The sequence below is a fragment of the Delphinus delphis genome, chromosome 10, assembly GCF_949987515.2.
Source record: "Delphinus delphis chromosome 10, mDelDel1.2, whole genome shotgun sequence".
Taxonomy (NCBI): domain Eukaryota; kingdom Metazoa; phylum Chordata; class Mammalia; order Artiodactyla; family Delphinidae; genus Delphinus; species Delphinus delphis.
In genome coordinates this window covers 27,804,287-27,823,727 of record NC_082692.2, presented here as the reverse complement: position 1 = coordinate 27,823,727, position 19,441 = coordinate 27,804,287, and the positions used below count along the sequence as shown (strand labels likewise).

Sequence of the window (19,441 nt, the reverse complement as noted above, 5' to 3'; positions counted from 1 at the left end):
TTTGCCTCCATCCTGAGTTCCCTCAGGGCCCACAGTCTGGGCAGCTGTAATGTAATGGCTTAATGGCTGCAACATCCTTTGTTTACTGATATGGCAGGCAACATTTTAGTTCTCAAGTGACATTCAAAAGAGGTGTCCAATAGAAAATTGAACAGAAACATTTTTCACTAGGTTAGACTGTGGTAGGAAGCAACCCTCAAATTTCATTGTTTTACTGTAACAAAAGTTTGTTTCTTGCTTAGAATATGTATCAGCTGCCGTAACTTTGCTGGATTCCAGTCAGCTCTGTCCCATGTACTGTCTTCATTCCCAGATCACAGCAAAGATGGCAGCTTTGATTGGAGCCTGCCCAAGGCCAACCTTGCAATGACTCTTCCTTTTTGCTCAGATGCATCCAATGTCACACCTGTTTAAGCTGAAGCAAGTCACATGGCCAAAGTCAACATCAGTGGGGTAGAGAAGTGTATGGGAATAGGAGCATTGCAAGTCATGTGGTACACAAGCCAGGAAGTATGATCTTCTTTCAGGATGAGGAAATAAGTAATTTGAGACAATTATACAATCTACCACAAGTCTGGAAATAAGCATCATGGTCTATAATAGAGATATAAATTGGAGAATCATCAGAGTACAGGTTGCAGTTGAAGCCACAGGATGGATAAAATCATGGAAAGTGTTTTAGACATGAGAGAAGAGAAATGTCAAGGACAAAACTATTCTCTACACGTGCCTCCATATTCACCATTGCACCATTGCTCATAATGTTGCCTTATCCAGAATACCCTATCTGTCACTCCCATATCCACACTCTGTTTATAATAGTTAGTGTGATAGACATTAGTGCAATTTAAAAAAAATTCTTAACAACACCCTGACTACTTTTTTGGAATGTTACCTTTCCCTACCATACAGTTTTATTAGGTGGGGGAAGTCCAGCTGTTTGCTTTTCCATTACAGAAGCCAAGGGGATCCCCCAAAGGCTTCTTTGACTGTACCTTTTCTTTTACTGTCCTGTATTGTGAAGGGGTAAGCAGGTTGCATAAACTGAGCCAGATGGATACTTCTGAGTGGAATTTGACTCCTGAGTAAATGCCACAGGGACAAGTGTGAGAGTCGGAGTGCATTCCATCCAGCGGAGAAATCTGTTCCTGTTGTACCAACTCCTTATTCCCTCGGCAACAGCTTTGATTTCTACCTGTTTTAAAGTCTGATATTCCCACTTTCCCAACAAATCTGTCAATATCTCCTAACAAATCTCCTAATATCCTTATGACAAAGCCTCTTTTCCTTAAATTAGAGTTGGTAGTAGGCAATTCAGAGGGGAAGTAAATGGGTTCACTTTATCAGCACCCTTTATCAGGCTTTTATGCACTGTGAGATATTAAAGCATAGCAGACACCACTATCCTGAAGGCAAGCTGCCTATTTCTTTGTTTATGTTCTTTTTAGACTTTATCTCTTTGAAGTTTAATTTATTTGGCATTTCCTCTTAACATTCTTTTATGCATTAATACACAACTTTTTGACATCTAGAAATTCAGGTGCTTTATGCTTTTTATCAGGCTCACTCCTCAGCAAATAGGTTTTCCCCATTCCCCATGCCCACTCTAATCCCTCACCCAATCCCCATTGGCATGAAAATTTGAAAGCAATAAATCTTGTGGTTTACATTACACTTCCCTCAGAATACAGGTACCTTCGTTGGAATTCTCCCAATATTCCTGCAAGGAAGGAAAACTCAGTGTTCTTATTGTCACATGAAAGCAGCAAAAAAAGGCCTAGAGTTTATCTATGGTCTAGAGTATTATCATTGGTAATGTTTCTTATAATGTTGTCTATGAACCACTAGCATCAAAATTGCTGAGGGTCTTGCTAAAAATCCACATTCTAAGCCCTCCCCGAAACCTATAAGAGCAGAATCTTTGAGAGTAGGGTAGGGCATTAGCCTGCAGTTGATTTTCTTGTGCGTTAAAGTTAACTTATTATCTCCTACGTTTGAACAGAGAATTTGATGTATGTAACTGATGTAAAGAATGAAAATTCCAACAGGACAAGCAATTCAGCTTCTTTCCTCCATCACCTAGAACAGTAGCTGACATTGAGCACACACTCAGTGATTCCTGGTTAAGTAAATGAACAGAAAAGAACATGAAGTCATTTAAAATAGGACCAAACATTTAAAGAAGGTCATTTAAAATAGGACCAAACATTTAAACTTGTGAGACCTCTGGCTCCACTGTTTATTGGTATTTGATCTTAACCTCCCTGTGCTTCAGAGTTCTCAAGGAGACTATAGAGCTACTTCGTTAGTTTGCTGTGAAGAATAAATGAGTTTGGGCTTCCCTGGTGGCGTGGGTAGTTAAGAATCCGCCTGCCAATGCAGGGGACACAGGTTTGAGCCCCGGTCGGGGAAGATCCCACATGCCTCGGAGCAACTAAGCCCGTGCGCCACAACTACTGAGCCTGCGCTCTAGAGCCCGAGAGCCACAACTACTGAAGCCCACGCGCCTAGAGCCCGTGCTCTGCAGCAAGAGAAGCCACCGCAATGAGAAGCCCACGCACCGCAACAAAGAGTAGTTCCCACTCACCACAGCTAAAGAAAGCTTGTGCGCAGCAATGAAGAACCAATGCAGCCAAAAAGAAATTTATTTTAAAGAAAAGAATAAATGAGTTTAAATATATCGAATGCTTAGAGCAATTCTTGCCTAATACACTCGAAAAATTTAGTTAATTGTAATTTAGCAGTAACTGGCCCAAGTTCAGGCATCCAGTCAGCAGACATCAGAAGGTCCTCTCTTTCCAAAATATCTTTCACCATACTACTTGGTCCTTCAAAGTATGGGCAGAAACTTGCACCATTGCAGTCATTTTTTTCTAAAGCAGACAGGAAAAGTGAACACTTTCTAATAAAGCAGGGACCTGTAACCAAGGACAAACTGGAAATCACAAACTAAGCTTCCTTTTTTCTGTTAGCTAGCTTTCCGCATTACCCTCAGGCAAAGTTAAGTGTGTCAGAGGGCCTGGCAACGAGAGATTCTGAAAGCCTACCCAGAGATCCATATTTATGTATTTTTAACTTCTGGGGTTAAACAGGTGTGTGTGTGTGTGTGTGTGTGTGTGTGTGTGTAGGGGTGGGGGTGAGGGAGGTAGGGGAGTAGTGAAAGGGGAAATTTTAAAAACGAACACAAAATTCTAAATCCTTAAGTTCTTATAGCGGTTTGGTTTTGTTTATTTTCGTTTGATCAAAGGCACTTATGCCCCTTTGGACGAGCATGGCCAAAACCAAAATGAAGACCGGTGTGACATTCCCGCCTTCCTACGAAGAACAACAAACAATACAAAGGCGTTTTCTCAAAGGGCTCAACTTTCCCAATCAGATGCTTTTGATCTACATTCGATAATCTTGGTAGGATGGTGAGGGTGGATTCGGAGTGGACACGGAAACTTTTATCAGAAGAACTTGATTAAATCAGACTTTTTTTTTTTTTTAACTTCCATGTTCCTTCACTCCAAGGAGAGTCCTTGGAAAGAAGACATACACTGTGTTGGGCATTTCGTGGGGCAGTGCGGGTGTGTGTGCGGTGCAAGGGTGTCTCCTGTTGTTTAGAGACAAACGGTGGTGGGCTGGAAACTAAGATAGAACTGAGAAGAGAGAGGGGAAAGACTCAGAAATGAGATCACGGCCGCAGGTCTAGGATCGCAGGTAAGAAGAGGAGGAGCGATCGTGGGGTTGCGGGGGAAGTGAGGCTTTTCGCCTTTGAAAAGCCCGAAAGCCGCGAGAAAGGGAGGGAGGCGCGGACGGGAGGGGGCGGGGACAGTCCCAGGCCCGGGAGGCGGGGTGCTCGGAGGCCACGCCCACGGCCGACCGGCAGTCCTGCGCTTTCCAGAGCTCCGCTGGCGTTCTCTGCGAGAACCGGCGGAAGATCCACCGGATGAATGGCCCTCCTCTCGGGATGGGGGCCCCGGGTCCGCGCGGGGCTCCGAATCTCGCGGCCTCGCCCCACAGCGGGCGGTGCGCCCGGCCGTTTGTGCGCGAGGCGGGGCGCGGGGCTCCCCTGGCCCTGGGCGCGCCGAACCCCTCGGTAGCGGGGGCTAGCAGCAGCCGGTGCGGCGCCCACGAGCACAGCCCCGGAGAGAATGTGGACTGTGACTCCTGGGTCCGAGAGAAAGTGCTCTTTCTTCTGCACCCGGAGAGGTGGCTGGGGACTCAGGGGGACTCCGTACGGGAAGAAGTGGCCGATGAGGAGGACCTTTTCAAAGCGGGAGGACAGGACCGGGAACCCGACTGCCCTTCGCCTCTCTTTCCAAGGGAAAAGCGAATTTCTGGCAGCCGTGTAGACGCTCCCTCCCGAGCTCCGGGGGACCCACCCAAACCCCTCCTCGTCCGGGTCGTGGATTATGAGGTGACACAAGAAGTCCTGCAGGTCGCGTGGGCGAAGGGCTGCATGACCACGCTGACCGAGGAGCGCTCCATGACCGCGGTCACTTTCACCGCCAACACGGAGTGAGACCGGTTGCGGGGCGCCGGGACCCTTGGAGAATCCCGAGCCCTCGGCACAGAGAGAGAGAGACCCCTGTGTCCACGCCGCGGAGGGAGAGTTTCACGGTCCCTCAGGACCTGACTCCCCGAGGAGATTCAGTGGGGAAGAGGAGCCCGAGGAACGTTCAGGAGTTAGTGAAGGAGCGCTCATCCTTAAGAAAAGAAAATGCTCTTCGGAAACTCCAGCCAGAAATTAACCGACAGCAAGAACCTTTTAAGAGGCTTCAGGGAGGCGCACGGCACCCAGTGCAGACTGAAGAACCGTAAGCAACACGATACCTCCTTTATACTGTGGCTTAAATACTCTGACGGTCTGGGGACCTTAGAAGAGGGGAGGAAATGTTATTTTCAAATTGGCAGAACGTGGGAATTTTGAAATAAGAAAATCTGTTGTTAATTTTTATTTTGAGATAACTCTCGGTCACTTTTCTGCCTCCCCGCCCTCCCCTTCTCTTTAAGACCTGAAAGCAGAAGTGAAGTTTGAAGTCTGCTCTCTGCAGAAGGGTGGGGGTGGGAATATATGGGGAGAGAGGCTTGTTTTGAAACTGAAAAAGAAAGTAAAAAGTGTGAAAATAAAATGTAAAACAAAATCGTTTTTTGTTACTGTCTTCTGGTGTGCACATCTTTTTCTTTCTTTCTTTTTTTAAAATGTTTTTATTACCTTTAAGTGTTAGGAACAAAAGAGAGGAGCTAGGAAAAGAAGGGGAGGAAACAGAAGACTGAATTTTGAAGGTGAAATGCTATTTCAAAGGGCTTTACCCCAAGTATTTAATTTAGTTCAGTAAAAATGCTATTAATATGAAATTTTTAGTTATCTTAATGTTTGAAACACTGCAGATAAATCTTCTGCTCCAAAGGTAGATAGAAATATATAGTTTGCCATAAAATGACTGTGTATCTTATTCTTATTCGAAGTTTCTTACTAATAAGATTTGTAGTCAAGACTGGATTGAAAAAAAAATCTCTCCTGATACTGTTGGAAAAAAAATTTCTTCTGATGCTATTGAAACAACTCATTTTTATTTTGTTTATTTTTTATTAAACACCATCTTTATTAACTCTAGTAGTGGGGCCTGGTTTGGAGGTGTGTTAGGAGCAAAGCACCCCCTCTAGAGATGAACTGATGAACTGAAGGTGTTATCTGGTTACTGCAGGAATTAACAAAACAAATGGGACTCTGGCTTTTGAGGAGTAAACTATTGAACAGGGAGGGCCCCCTCCCTTACTCTTCCTCCTTTGCCTCTTATTTTCAGTTTAGAGCTTGACAGGCCCTCAAATAGCATCTGATCCACCTCTTGCCTCTTGGCAGACAAGATAGGTAAGATATGTCCCTATTTTACAGTTGAGTCAACCTAGGCCTAGAAGCCATGTGGCTTATGTAGGTCACGAAGCTAGTTACTGCATATGCTTACTAAGTAGGTAAGAATATGATCATCTCCCTCCTAAAAGTTTGGGGATGCCTTTAGGACTTAATTCTAGGGAGTCAAAAGATGAGTGAGGGCAGCCTAGGTTTTCTGACTCAGTCAGTTATGAGAACTACTAAGATCACCTTGATGTCCCTGAGTCTGGCCAGGCCTGTGGGCTTGAGATTTACCACTAGCAGTTCTCAGTGTGATCCTCACTTGAGAGAGGAATTCAGCACCTGAGCTCATCTGTGCTCAAAACTGCTTGGTTGGTAGAAAAGGTAATACAGACTCCATGAAATGAATGATCTTTTCATCCAACAACCCTGCCTGGCTCCAGTGTGAGGTTAAACTTCTTGGCAGACAAATTTCAGACCTGACTCAATAAGTTTGGTTGTTGTGAGTCAACATATGCCCCATGTGATAGAGCTTTGAATAGAGACAAGAAAAGCCTCTTTAAAGTTGACCAAAAACGGTAGCGGCATTCTGTTGCCTTCCCTATGGAGCCAACTCAGGACTTAAGCTTACTTGGGTTCACAACCACTTCACCTCTTACTAACTGTGACACTGGGCAAGTGTTTCACCTCTCTGTGCCTCTGGGTCCTTATTTGTTAAATAGGGATAATAAATAGTATCAATCTTATAGGGTTTTTCCTAGGATTAAGTTAGATGAAAGATATTTAGATCAGTGCTTGGCATATAATAAATGCTCAAAGTGAGCGATTATTAGTATTATCGTTATTGTTTAGTTCACTTTCATCCTAACCAGGCTTTAGGGCTTTATTTAATAAAAAGCAGCAGAAGGCATACAACACAAGAAATCTTATAGAACCCAAACCAGTGGTTTTTATGGACTTTTTTCTGCATTCTTAAAACAAAAGTTTTATTTCTAGCTTTTCCCACCATTTAATGGATCAGTAAATTTAAATTCCTTAGTAATGACACACACACACACACACACACATACACACAGACACCCACAGCTTGTGATAAGATTCATCCTAAGTTTAAGAGGCCTAAGGTACACCATGTTTGACAGTCTTTGAAGAGGTTTCTCAGACTGCTTAGTTCCCCCTGGCAGGTAGGAGCTTGGAGTACTTTCTTTAGGACCTGTCAGGTTAGTTTGTTTGCCCTCAGGGATTTTAAATCTGATGCCCTTGTCATCTCAGAAAAGCAGAATAGGCACAATTAATTTTCATTTCATCTCCTTTCTGTCAAAAAAGTATTCAAGTCAGCTGGACTCCTTTAATCCAAATACGTTTGGGTTAATTTTCTTTCCTTTAAGTAAAAATTATTTTTAAAGCACTTAACCCCCCTGCTAACTGCCTATAATGTGCTTATACGTCTTCTATAAACAGATGTCTCCCCGATTCAAAAAGTAATAAGTTGAAGTCTACTGAATTTGCTTCACAGATTTTCCGAATCCAAGCAGAACCCTGCTATGGGAGGAAGCTGAGGAATCTTTTCCCAATTAACAGTGTCCTGGGGGCTTCCCTGGTGGTGCAGTGGTTAAGAATCCGCCTGCCAATGCAGGGGACATGGGTTTGAGCCCTGGTCCGGGAAGATCCCACATGCTGCGGAACAACTAAGCCCGTGTGGCACAGCTACTGAGCCTGTGCTGTAGAGCCCGCGAGCCACAACTACTGAGCCCGTGTGCCACAACTACTGAGCCCGTGTGCCACAACTACTGAAGCCTGCGAGCCTAGACCCCATGCTCCTCCACAAGAGAAGTCACCACAATGAGAAGCCTGCGCACTGCACCGAAGGGTAGCCCCCGTTCACCGCAACTAGAGAAAGCCCACGCACAGCAACGAAGACCCAATGCAGCATAAATAAATAAATAAATATATAAATATATTTAAAAAAACAAAAAGAAACCAAACTGTCCTGGGAGTGAATCTGAAGGGAAGCCTGGGCATCCTCAATACCAAGAAGCCTCTGAGAATGACTGGGTCTTGGCTCTGTGGTCTTACCTCCACCTCACCAAAAGTGTGATCATCTACAATTGTCTTATGTGGATGAGTCACAGCAAGGACTTGGGAAGCCAGCTGACCACTCAAGTGACCATAAGACACATATTATAGTCACATAACTGCCATGGATCAAGCAAGTGTCAACCTCTCTTAACCTTTGTCCACAGCCTCCATCACCTTTGAGAGTCATTACATTTGACTCGCTGATCTTATTCTTGTTGGTCATAACCAGCACTTGGTGTGCCTTTCTGCTTAAAAACAAGAAAGAAAGAATAAAGGAGAAAGAGAAAAGGCTTTCTGTTAACAGAAAAAGTTATATTCATTGCAAAAAATTTTGAGGAAATGTTATTTTGTGAGGAAAAAGAAAAATGGAATAAAAGAAAACAAAAACTCACCCATGACCCCAAATCTCTTTTAGTAATTGGTATGTTTCCAGTCTGGTTTTATTTATTTGATGTTTTAATGTGTATATACATACACTTTTCTGATCATAAACTGTATATAAAATCTGAGTATTGTCTTTATGTAAACTAACGTATACTGATGCTATCCAAGGTGGGGTCTGTGAACCAGAAGCTTGGGCATTCCAAGAATGGTTTTTTAAGAAATGCAGAATTCCAAGCCCCACTCTGAATCTGTTGAATCGGAATTCACATTTTGACCAGATCCCTGGGTGATTCACATTAAAGTTTGAGAAGCCTTGACATATATGCTATATTTAGTTCTGTATCCCACTTTGTCACTTACGGAAACGTAAAGGTTTTTCTTTTTCTATATGGAAAACAATGCCATGGTAATAACACTTTGTAGAATTATGAAAACATTTAGAGATTACAAAAGAGTGAAACATATATTGATTTGTGAATTGGCAAAGAGATCTCTAAAAAGCCTCGCAGTGTTTTTTTAAAGAGCCTTATTATTCTGAAGTTTTCCTAATGAAAGATTGATTGGCTATTGGAGTTCAAACTATTTCAGAAATGTGGTTCTTTTATTGTCTAAGAATGTGAAACAATACTTACTTAAAAATCCCCTTAAGGGAAGAGGGCAGGAAGTGATTAAAGAAAGCCCGATTACAACACTTGTAGGCTGAGTCAAGACTCGCCAGCCACTTGTAATGAATTGCCAGGGGTGGGGAGAGAGGTAGAGCCTGAATTTGAATCAACTGATTCAGATAAGAAAGCCGGCTGTGACTCTTGAACACCCTGACATTCTTATAACCCTGGTCAGTATTTTGCCCTTTCATTAGGGAGGGCAAATCTTTGTAACTTTTCTTCTGTAGATGAAGATAAGAAACAGCCCAATTTACTTTGGAAAGAATAAGGAATTATAATCATTTATTAGGCACAATGTAGCTAATAGTTAACAAAACATAAGACTTGGTTAGCTTTAAAGCAAGGAATAAATTTAAATTCAAACTCAGATTTCTAAGTGTAAGATAGAATGACTACTTTTAGGAGGCTGCAGTCTTCACAAAAGTAGGACAAACAGAGGCTGTTTATTCAGAGCTTGGTTATAGAAAGGGAGTCAGCCAGCATCACTTGCACTGGGCCAGGGAGCAAAGGCAGGTGGGGCAGTGGGAAAGTTTTACAGTGACCAAGATGATCTTAACTTTATTCTCAGCTCAACTAAACCTTAGGTTTCTTCCTGACTATAGCTGCTGAGCTCTTTAGAGCATTACTTGAGAAAACTTGCAATTGTAAATTTCTTTCTCTGCCCCTTTGAGATATAAATCTCCCAACGTCTTGCCAGTTTTACAACCCAGGAACAGGACCTTCTTTCTCAAGGATCTGGAAGCCATCCCTTTGAAATGTAATCTAGAAAGATGGGGGCCCCTGACTCCCAGTCTCTGCAAGGGGGGGCGGGTCAGAGCCCAACTTCATAAGCCTTAGTTAGCGAACATGGATGGCTTAATGGCTTTGACCAACCTCCCCCTCTAGTACTTCTCCACTAGCTCACCCCAGTGCTTAAAAGCTGTCCCACCTTTTGTTTCAAAGGAGTTGAGTTCAGTCTCTCTCCCCTATTGCAATAGACTTGAATAAAGTCTTCCTTGCTTCTTTAACTCGGTCTAGTACAATTTTTGTTTGACAACAGTGAAGAAAGGAGGGGTTTCATGTATGCTCTGATTGGAAGCTACTAGCATGGGAAAGCTAGAGGTGGGCTATCAAGAGGGGCTTCTTATATAATGGTTTAGGGCTCTCTCTGGTAGGTCCTGAGTTGGAAGGGTGCAAAAAAAAAAAAAGAAAAGAGAAAAATAGGGACGCAGTCATTGACCAAGTAAGTCCTGGTCTTTCTGGCCTGATTGCAGCAGAGGCTGTGGTTTGCCTTCCCAGGCTAGTTGCTCCACAGGTTGTAGATTCAAGTTCTACCTAATAGTTCTAAATAGTTACCTAATAGTTCTAAATAGTTCTAATAGTTCTAATAGTTCTACCTAATAGTTCTAAATAGTTCTAATAGTTCTAAATAGTTCTACCACCTGGTAAATAGTATCAGCCTGGTAAATAGTATCAGGATTTTTTTCTAGGAGTAAGTTTAAACTACTTAGAACAGTGCCTGGTATACAATAAATACTCAAAATTATTATTATTGTTACTATTGTTGTTATTGTCGATTTTAATTTTTATCCTAACCAGCTTTTGTTTTGTTTGTTTGTTTGTTTTTAAGAGCAAAAGGCATACAACACAAGAAACCATATCAAACCCAAACCAGTGGCTTTTACTAAGACTGTTTTTCTGTTAGAAACTAGAAGACCCAGTCACAGAATTCTGGAAGGTCCAGTCACAGAATTCTTTTTTGGAGAAAATCATGTTATAATTATTTCTTAAAAACATCCAGAATGCAGCACTGCAAGTAGTTTCTTCATGGGGTGAAATATGCTTTGGCATAGTTCAGCCCTGACTGTTGGCACCCAAAATGCTATGTAATAGACTAGTACTACCTTACTGAGAGAAAAGTCAGGGTTCACCTAGGTATTACCCAGTGATCACTGAGGTTGGTTAGTGCACAAGCCTAATCTTAAGGCTGGTTTGTTGGACAACCTGCTCCAGGCTTGGAACCATGAGTGTTAAAGCTGATTTGTGTGCCTGTTGGATCATCCTTAGGCACATGTCTTACTTCTAAAAACTCTTGTGACTTTGAGCTTAATTTGAAAGCCTGCTAGGTCCATGGAAAAGCCGGTACAATTGAATAACCGGAATTCAACTTACCTGGGAGAGGGACAGGGAGGTATACAGGGCACCAGGTAATCTTTACCAAATCAAAAGAACTTGAAGGGGAGGGCTTGTGAACACAGTCACCTTGTGTAAGCATTCTCTGACCACTGATGTCCATGTTTCAGAGAGAAGCCCTGTGCAAGCCTATGGACTTCCCAAGCCAGCCTCAATATTGACCCAGATTTCTGAGGTTATAGGTTCAGGGTTTACAGTCTTTCCATCCCAACATAACTGGATGGGAAAATGTGCAAACTTACAATTGAAATAATACTAAATCAAAATACGGGAGTAGAAGAAAGGAGGTTCTGTGACCTATATTCAGTGGCAGGGTTATATTTAGGCAATGGGCAAGGTTTGCCCCAAGAGTGAAAAATAAGCAGTACAACATCTTCAGAGATTAAAAAAAAAAATGATAATGCTGGACTAAAAGCCTGTCTGCTTTTTGTCATCACCACGGACTTAGTAATAAAATACTTGTCTCTGAAAAAAATCTATTGTTGATCTAAATTCTAAAAAATTCCTGTGATTACTGTTTGAACTTTAATAATACAGAGGTAAGCCTCCAATGAGCACATTTTCATTGTCCTTTATTATTTTTTTTCTATGTGGAAGATAATTTAAAGAACTCTCAGTGTTGCCCCCCAAGTCAATCTCCCTCTCTCTCTCTCTCTCTCTCTCTCTCTCTCTCTCTCTCTCTCTCTCTCTCTCTCACACACACACACACACACACACACACACACACAGAATCAGTTATATGCATTCATTTAGAGAGTAAATTCCTAAGAGTTCAGAATCTTTCTTACTCACTTGGAATGCACTTTGTGTCTCCGACCCCTATATATTCCTTCATTTTAAGAGTAGATTCAGGGACTTCCTTGGTGGCACAGTGGTTAAGACTCCATGCTACCATGTAGGGGGCCTGGGTTCAATTCCTGGTCAGGGAACTAGATCCCACATGCATGCTGCAACTAAGAGTTTGCATGCAGCAACTAAGAGTTTGCATGCCACAACTAAGGAGCCCACCTGCCGCAACTAAGACCCAGTGCAACCAAATTAATTAATTAATTTTTTTTAAAAAAACTCTTTTAAAAAAAAAGAGTAGATTCAATATAAACTGTAACCCAGTGGTTGTAGTGATTTAGAAAAAGAGCTAGAGTTAGTTCAATTCTGACATTATATGTGACATGTATAAAATTTTAAATAGGGAAACAGCGAAATGTAATATTTTTTGTTCAATAAGTGCAAATTTAGTTCACACATGAACAGTTTTATTAGATTTGGAGAATTAACATGAAATTTATTATTCATCATTTTAAAACTAAAGAATGAATCAAGAAAATAAAATATCCCATGAATTGTATAATTTAGTAGTTCGATTTCTTTTGCAGACATTTCAGTTTTATTAAAGTTTATTAGTTCCTTGACAGTAGTTTACATACATAATTATTATATCAGACTCACAGAAGGATCAAAGTTATTGTTTTAGTTTATGATTATTATTGAATATTATTTTCTCATATTGGTGTTAAAAATTATCTGCTACTGGTGTCACATTCACTAAGTATGCCACTGCCAACATGTAGTCATAAAGTCATAAAAATGGGGGACTGAAAGGGTTGGAATTCAAACTCAGATTTCCTGATTTCGAATCAAAGCTGTTTCTGTTAATCCCTATATAAGAGAAAGTAAAATCTCTATCTTAATGCAGTAAGTAATAAGTGATATGGATAGAACTGGGGAAAAGAGTGCCTTCAAACACAACTAGAGAAACATGAGGGTTTGGAGAGATTTAGCTCTCACAGTTCAGGCATAAAATTGATTTTATAATAGTTTTTCTTATTGTGACACTTGGGATTATATTTTAGTAATATTTCTGTTTGTGTATGATAAAAAATAGTATTACTACTCCTAGATTTCCTAAGTAGAAAATATATATATATATCTAGAGATGTTTAGAATTCCTGAGGTAAGCTGGGCAAAATCCTTTAAGGATGGGGCCACCCTGCAAAAATCTATCTGCTGCTGCCTTGTAGTCCAAAGAAGCTCCAGGTCCAGGTGTGTGAGAAACCACAGAAGCCCTGAACACACTGTCAGTCAGAGCTCAAGAGCAAAAGTCAAATTAATTATTGTTCACAGGGTGTCATAGAGAACATAATTTCTTTAAAGATGAACAGTAGTAAGTCCAAGAGCTGATAAAGGACTCTGGAAATCAGTATGTATCTCTCCACTTGTAAAATGAAGGTTTGGAGTTAGATGTAGCTGGCGTATCCTCCAGAGATCATTGTTTATGTTTCTGTGGCTTTTTTTTCCCCCAAAACTATAATGCAAGGAAGTGTTGAGAGAAATTGAGCTCGAAACACTGCGAATACATGTATGTTACTTTTCATTTACTTTACCTCTTGTTCCAGATGTGATATTATGTTTTTCATTTTAAAGCAGGAGTCATGAATACGTGCAACATTTTCTTGTATATCATCCTGTGCCTACGTGTGTCTGTGTGTAAAAACTAGGAGAATGGATTGTGCTTTTTATCTCTCTGCATCCCTTAGTTATCAGTAGGTAAAGAAAGCCTATTTTTTGGGTGACTGCTGTTTACCCATCACTGAATGGGAATCTGGAGTGATGCTAAGCCATTGTTTGTACAAGTGCAAAGATGACAAACTGCTTATGGTGAAGTTTTGCTAAGATTCTTTTCTGGAAATGGAGAACTCATTTCAAGTTCTTAGAAATCCAGACATTATAGAGTAAGTTCATTTAGTTCATGGATTTCAAATTTAATGTAAAGCTCTTTTCTTTTCCCCGCTTTGCTTTCTTCAAGAAATCCTAAGAGAAACACTGGTATTTACACAATTAAAACAAAGCTTCTCTGGTTGGAATGAAGTGGGTTTGCCCATCGTTGCCCTGCTTGACTTTCTCTTCAAATTCCTGAGGCTCTGCCCTAGCCTCGCCCACAAGGAATCTTCAAGGACTCCCTAAGAAAATGTCCTTCCGATGCTTAATGTTCTACAGCCAATTGAAAGCCGGGGGAGGACTCTTCCATATTTCTGAAGTTTAGTGCCACATGGGAAGATATAAAACCTTAGCACTGGCCTAAGACAAAGCCAAATCTCTCCAGATTTTTCAAATCACCTTTCTCAAGTAAGATGCCTTACCTGCTGAAAAGGGCATGAAAGCTTCCTTCTTGATAAGCTTCCTGGTAGAGTTAAGGAAATGAAATGCTCAGGGTTAAATGTGTCTGGTTTTCCCTACTGTGTTTGATCCCAAAGCACAGAGGTCAGGGATGACCTCAGTGCCCTAGAGATAAAAGTGTTATTAGTGACAGAGATGAAACTTCTTCCTAAAAAAGTGGCTCTTTAAGATGTACGGTGACCTTGGTTGGCAATTTTTGTGAAGCAGTGTGTTCTAGAAGGAATAGGAAGTGGAGAAGGGGGAGGTGGGGCTTAGGATTGAGTGTGGAGTAGTCATGTACTCAACCAAATGTTCATTCGGTACCTACTAAAAAACACAAGCTTCGGATTCAGAACTGGGAATACATTCTTAGTCATGTATTTGCTATGTGATAACAGCATGTTATTTAACTTTTGATAAGTTCCAGTTGCTAAATTCATACGATGGGAGTTAAATAGTCCTCATTTGGTGACTCTGAGCCTTCCTGGTGGGTTTGGGGGCTCCGTGAAGGTTTGATCTTTTATCTCCAGGGACAGTGACAGTGGACAAACTAAATCGAATAAGCCCATCAAAACAAATCCTCAGAAGTAAGCTACCCCACTTCCATAGCTTGCCACATACTCTGAAACAATGTAGGGCTGTCAACAAAAGTAGTTTTAATTTTGATATGGGAAAGAGTATTCTGAAAACTAAAACTACACTAAGATAATAATAAAAGCAAAAGCTTGCCTTGAAATCGAGGGCAATGTTCACTGCTTCAGCTTGGTGAATCAATTTCCTCTTGAAGGAAGTTTTGCCATACTGTCATTGTGGTTAGCTGTTTTATCACAGGAATTGGTATAGTTTTCAAGTGACAGAAAGCAATCAACTGCTTTTAAGTGTTTTGTTAAATAATATTCATCCATTCATCCATTCATTCATTTATATGCCTGGGCGTCATACATGGACTTTCTCCTCATAGTTGTGCTAGATTATTTCCATTCCATGAAAGAGAAGACTGGGGCTCAGGGAAACGAAAGGACCTAACAGCAGTAGCATGGGGTCAGTTAGATGCTCCACAACTCCAAGGCTCTTTCTAACAAAACGCTCTACCTAGCTCGCACCAGTTCATCTCAGCGCCTCTGTGATTTTGAGCAGCATGATGTTCTTTCCCTTTCCCCTCACCCCTCTTCTTAAACCCTTACCTTTGGAATATAGTAATTTTTAAATATAATATTTGTGGTGGTTGCACAGGGTAGGCTTGCGGGCAGGATATCAGCAAATCTCTGTACTTAGTGAATGACAGCGTCTTTGTAAGGTATTTGAGTTCGGTGTGCCATTCGAGGCACCCACGACTTTGGCGATCTCATCATGGACCTTTTCTGGATAAAACAGAGCACGGTTACAGTCTGCGGTGGGAGGCGGGTATTGAAACAGTCTCCCCATTTTCTTTAAATGTGAAAGTCAAGCCCAAGTGCTCTCTGAGTTCTGACTCATCTTTCCCCCCCACTGCTTCCACCTCCAGGCCTCTATTCCTAGGGCTCCTCTGGGGACCTGCACGTAGTGATACCTTCAGACCATCTCAGATTGCTTAGAGGGCAAAATCTACTTTCTTATATCACGAGGAGACTAAAGGTACAAACTATCCTCAAGGGTAAAAATTAAGGTATCAGGGCAACTCTAGAATTCTGCATTGTCCAGTCCAAGAGTTTCTGCTTCCTCTCCTTCAGACAATGCTCTGAATTTTAGAAGACTTACTCTGGGTCTTAGGATATCGCATCATGAGCAGAATCCCCCAACGCAGCGTGGAGGCCGTGGTCTCTGTACCTGCTGCAAACAGATTACTAACAAGTGCCACCAAATTGTCATCACTGAAACAGTCCGTAGATGTATCTTTCTTCTGAAAGAGGAAAAGGAATCATTAGTGATGAAATAATTTTATCCTGGGCAACCATCACAAATAACCTCCAGTGAATTGAAAACACAAAGTGTTACATTCTTCCCTCAATCGAGTGGAATTTTATTTTATGAGAATGTTGTGCAGAATTTTAGGATAAAGCACATCCCGGATGCTAATAATGATACATAATTCTAAAAAATGGGAAAGTCTGTTTCTCATTTAGGAAGACTGGAAGTAAGTTGTTTTTTTGTTTTTTTGCGGTACGCGGGCCTCTCACTGTTGTGGCCTCTCCTGTTGCGGAGCACAGGCTCCGGACGCACAGGCTCAGCGGCCATGGCTCACGGGCCGAACCGCTCCGCGGCATGTGGGATCTTCAGGACCGGGGCACGAACCGGTGTCCCCTGCATCGGCAGGTGGACTCTCAACCACCGCGCCACCAGGGAAGCCCAAGAGCACTGATTTTTAACTTAATGGGAACTGCGTGCAGATCCTAGCACAGACCTTCAGCATGTTACTCAACCTCGTTGAGCCTTCATTTCTTTATTTTAAACTGAGGAAAATAGTAATAATACATAAATGGTTGACTTGTTGTGACAAGTTAAGAATGAACAAATACACAGCTCCTGAAATATACTTAGAATTATACCTGGCGTTTCTCATTTTTTTCCCCTCTTTTGTTCCCTGACAAGCATTTTCATTTGTCAGAGTTGACTCTTCTGTCAACTTCTGTCAGAGTTGACTCTTTCATTTTGCTGTCACTAAATTTTCTACCTTTTTATGCTACTGACTTTTAACCATGCATCTGAGAGATAACTCATTCTAGTTGACTTGATCAAGAAAGAAATATCTTTCCCTTTTGTGTTAGAATGACTATGAAAAAGGAACTATATTAATAGACTGGATTGAACAATCTTTTACCTATTGCCTTCTTGATAACAATATTTCCTCAAGTTTTTACTGGTTGCCATTATATTATATATTTACCTTTTAGTGTATCATTCCTTTTCTCCAAGGAATTAAAAATTCTTGAAAGCAAGGACTCTTCCCCTGACCATTCCTACCCCCTGCCCCCAACTATGGAATCCCCAATGTCTAGAACAGAACAGCTCCTGGCACTTACTGAACTGACACCGGTCAATAAATGCAGGAGTAAATGAATGATTGAAGTCTTCTGAACATTTTGTTTCTAAAGAGTCATTCCTAGTAACATAGAATTTGGGGAAACTGAGTGACCATGCGTATCAAATTCTGTCATTTTATGGGTAGTGCAATTTAGACCCAGAGAGTTCAGCTTTGGTAAGGGTCATGCACTTCTTCCTAATAGAGCTACGATTAGGGCTTAGGTCTGCTCCTGCTGCAGTGTGTTCTTCACACCACGTGGCTTCATGCCATGATACTAAATATATACAACTACTTGACTCCTCTGCTTGGCATGACTTTGGCTTGCTGGAACACAATCCCAGATAATCCTGTCTGGCAGGCACTAACGAAAACCTTGAGCCAAGTCTAAAAGAGGCCGCTGCAGGCACAGAACAAAGGGCTGTATTTCTTTGCATTAAAAGTGACTGTTAGTTTCAGTGACATCTTTTCGATGATATCCACACTTAACAGTGTTCCCATCAACTAAGCTCTTTTTCTAAAACAAAGGACGGAGGGAGAGACAAAAAAGAGATTCCAATCAGACCAAATGGGAGTGTGTCAGGGATTAAAATGACTTGTAGCTGATTCAAATTGTTATTATAATAATAGGTAATGTAATATGTAATAGATCCTAGTGATGCTGTTATAATCCCAATATTACAAATGAAAAAAATGAGGCTTTAAGAAGTTAACCAATCTGCCCAAGGTCATGTATTTATTAAGTGAGAGAATTCAAGTTTCCTTGATTCCTGGGCTATTAATTTCTTTAATATATTGCTACTTCCCAGTATTGATTCACACATCTGGCTCTAATTAATATAGCACCTGGAAATGATGATAGCTGTATATTGCTACTTCCCAGTATTGATTCACGCATCTGGCTCTAATTAATATAGCACCTGGAAATGATGATAGCTGTATATTGCTACTTCCCAGTATTGATTCACACATTTGGCTCTAATTAATATAGCACCTGGAAATGATGATAGCTGACCAGCAATCAAATGTTTCTTGATTGCTCTGATTCTGACTGTATAAAGAAAATTGCTGGATATACTCAACCTTATCTCCTAAGATCTGAGTGAAGAAAGCTGGGGATTTTCTGTCTATATCTGTTAACTATTGAGAGAGGAGTAATGATTTTTCTGACCATAATGGTGGATTTACCTACATCTCTTTGCAGTTCTATCCATTTTTGCTTCATGTATTTTGAAGTTTTGTTATTAGGGGCATAAATATTTAGACCTGTTATGTCCTCTTGATTAATTGTTTTATTATTATGAAATTACCTTTTTTATAACTGTTATATTCTTTTTTCTTTTTTTTTTTTTTTTTGCGGTACGCGGGCCTCCCACTGCTGTGGCCTCTCCCGCCGCGGAGCACAGGCTCCGGACGTGCAGGCTCAGCGGCCATGGCTCACGGGCCCCGCCGCTCCGCGTCATGTGGGATCTTCCCGGACCGGGGCACGAACCCACGTCCCCTGCATCGGCAGGCGGACTCTCAACCACTGCGCCACCAGGGAAGCCCTATATTCTTTTTTCTTAAATCTACTTTGTCCAATATTAATACAGCTCTCCCAGCTTTCTTGTGACTAGTGTTAGTATGGAATATCTTTTCCTCATCCTTTTACTTTTAAGCCTATTTTTGTCTTTATATTTAAAGTGTATTTCTTGAAGGCAGCATATATTTGGGTTTTGTATTGTTTATTTAATCTGATAAGGATAAGTCTTTTAATTTGAGCCCTTAGCCCATTTATATTTGATGTGATATTGTTAAGCTATTTGTTTTCTATTTATGTTACGTGTTTTTTGCTCTTTTTTTCCTGTTTTTCTCTGTTCTTTTGGATTATCTTTTTTTTTAACATAAATTGATTTTAACGCCTTTGTTGGCTTAATAGCTATAAAACTGTTTTGTTATTTTAGTAGTTGCTTTAGGGTTTTCATACACATCTTTAATTTATCATTCTCTATCTTCTAATGATATTACACCACTCCTTATAGTATAAAAACTTACAATAGTATATGTCCATTCCTTTTTCTCTGGTTTTTATGCTACTGTTCTTACACATTTTACTTTACATATATTATAAATACCAGAGTACATTGTTATTTTGTTGTTTAAGCATTTAAT

General features: G+C 41.0%; 2 protein-coding genes across 3 annotated transcripts in view; both read left to right on the top strand.

The window, feature by feature from the left end:
- Positions 1-3,719, top strand: part of CENPQ (centromere protein Q) — a 34,068-nt gene extending 30,349 nt beyond the window's left edge. For both annotated transcript variants that reach the window (XM_060021253.1, XM_060021254.1), the window contains one exon: positions 3,248-3,719. In XM_060021253.1, coding sequence (XP_059877236.1) covers positions 3,248-3,400 — 153 coding nt within the window. In that variant the 3' untranslated portion in view covers positions 3,401-3,719. The remainder of the gene's footprint in view (positions 1-3,247) is intronic.
- Positions 3,720-3,879: 160 nt separating this feature from the next.
- Positions 3,880-5,110, top strand: C10H6orf141 (chromosome 10 C6orf141 homolog). Its single transcript, XM_060021252.1, has one exon. The coding sequence runs from the start codon at positions 3,932-3,934 to the stop codon at positions 4,505-4,507; it is 576 nt and encodes a 191-aa protein (XP_059877235.1). The 5' UTR covers positions 3,880-3,931; the 3' UTR covers positions 4,508-5,110.
- Positions 5,111-19,441: the final 14,331 nt, after the last annotated feature.

Coding starts and splice junctions, on each gene's coding strand:
- C10H6orf141 (XM_060021252.1), top strand. CDS start 3,932: ATGAATGGCCCTCCTCTCGGGATGGGGGCCCCGGGTCCGCGCGGGGCT.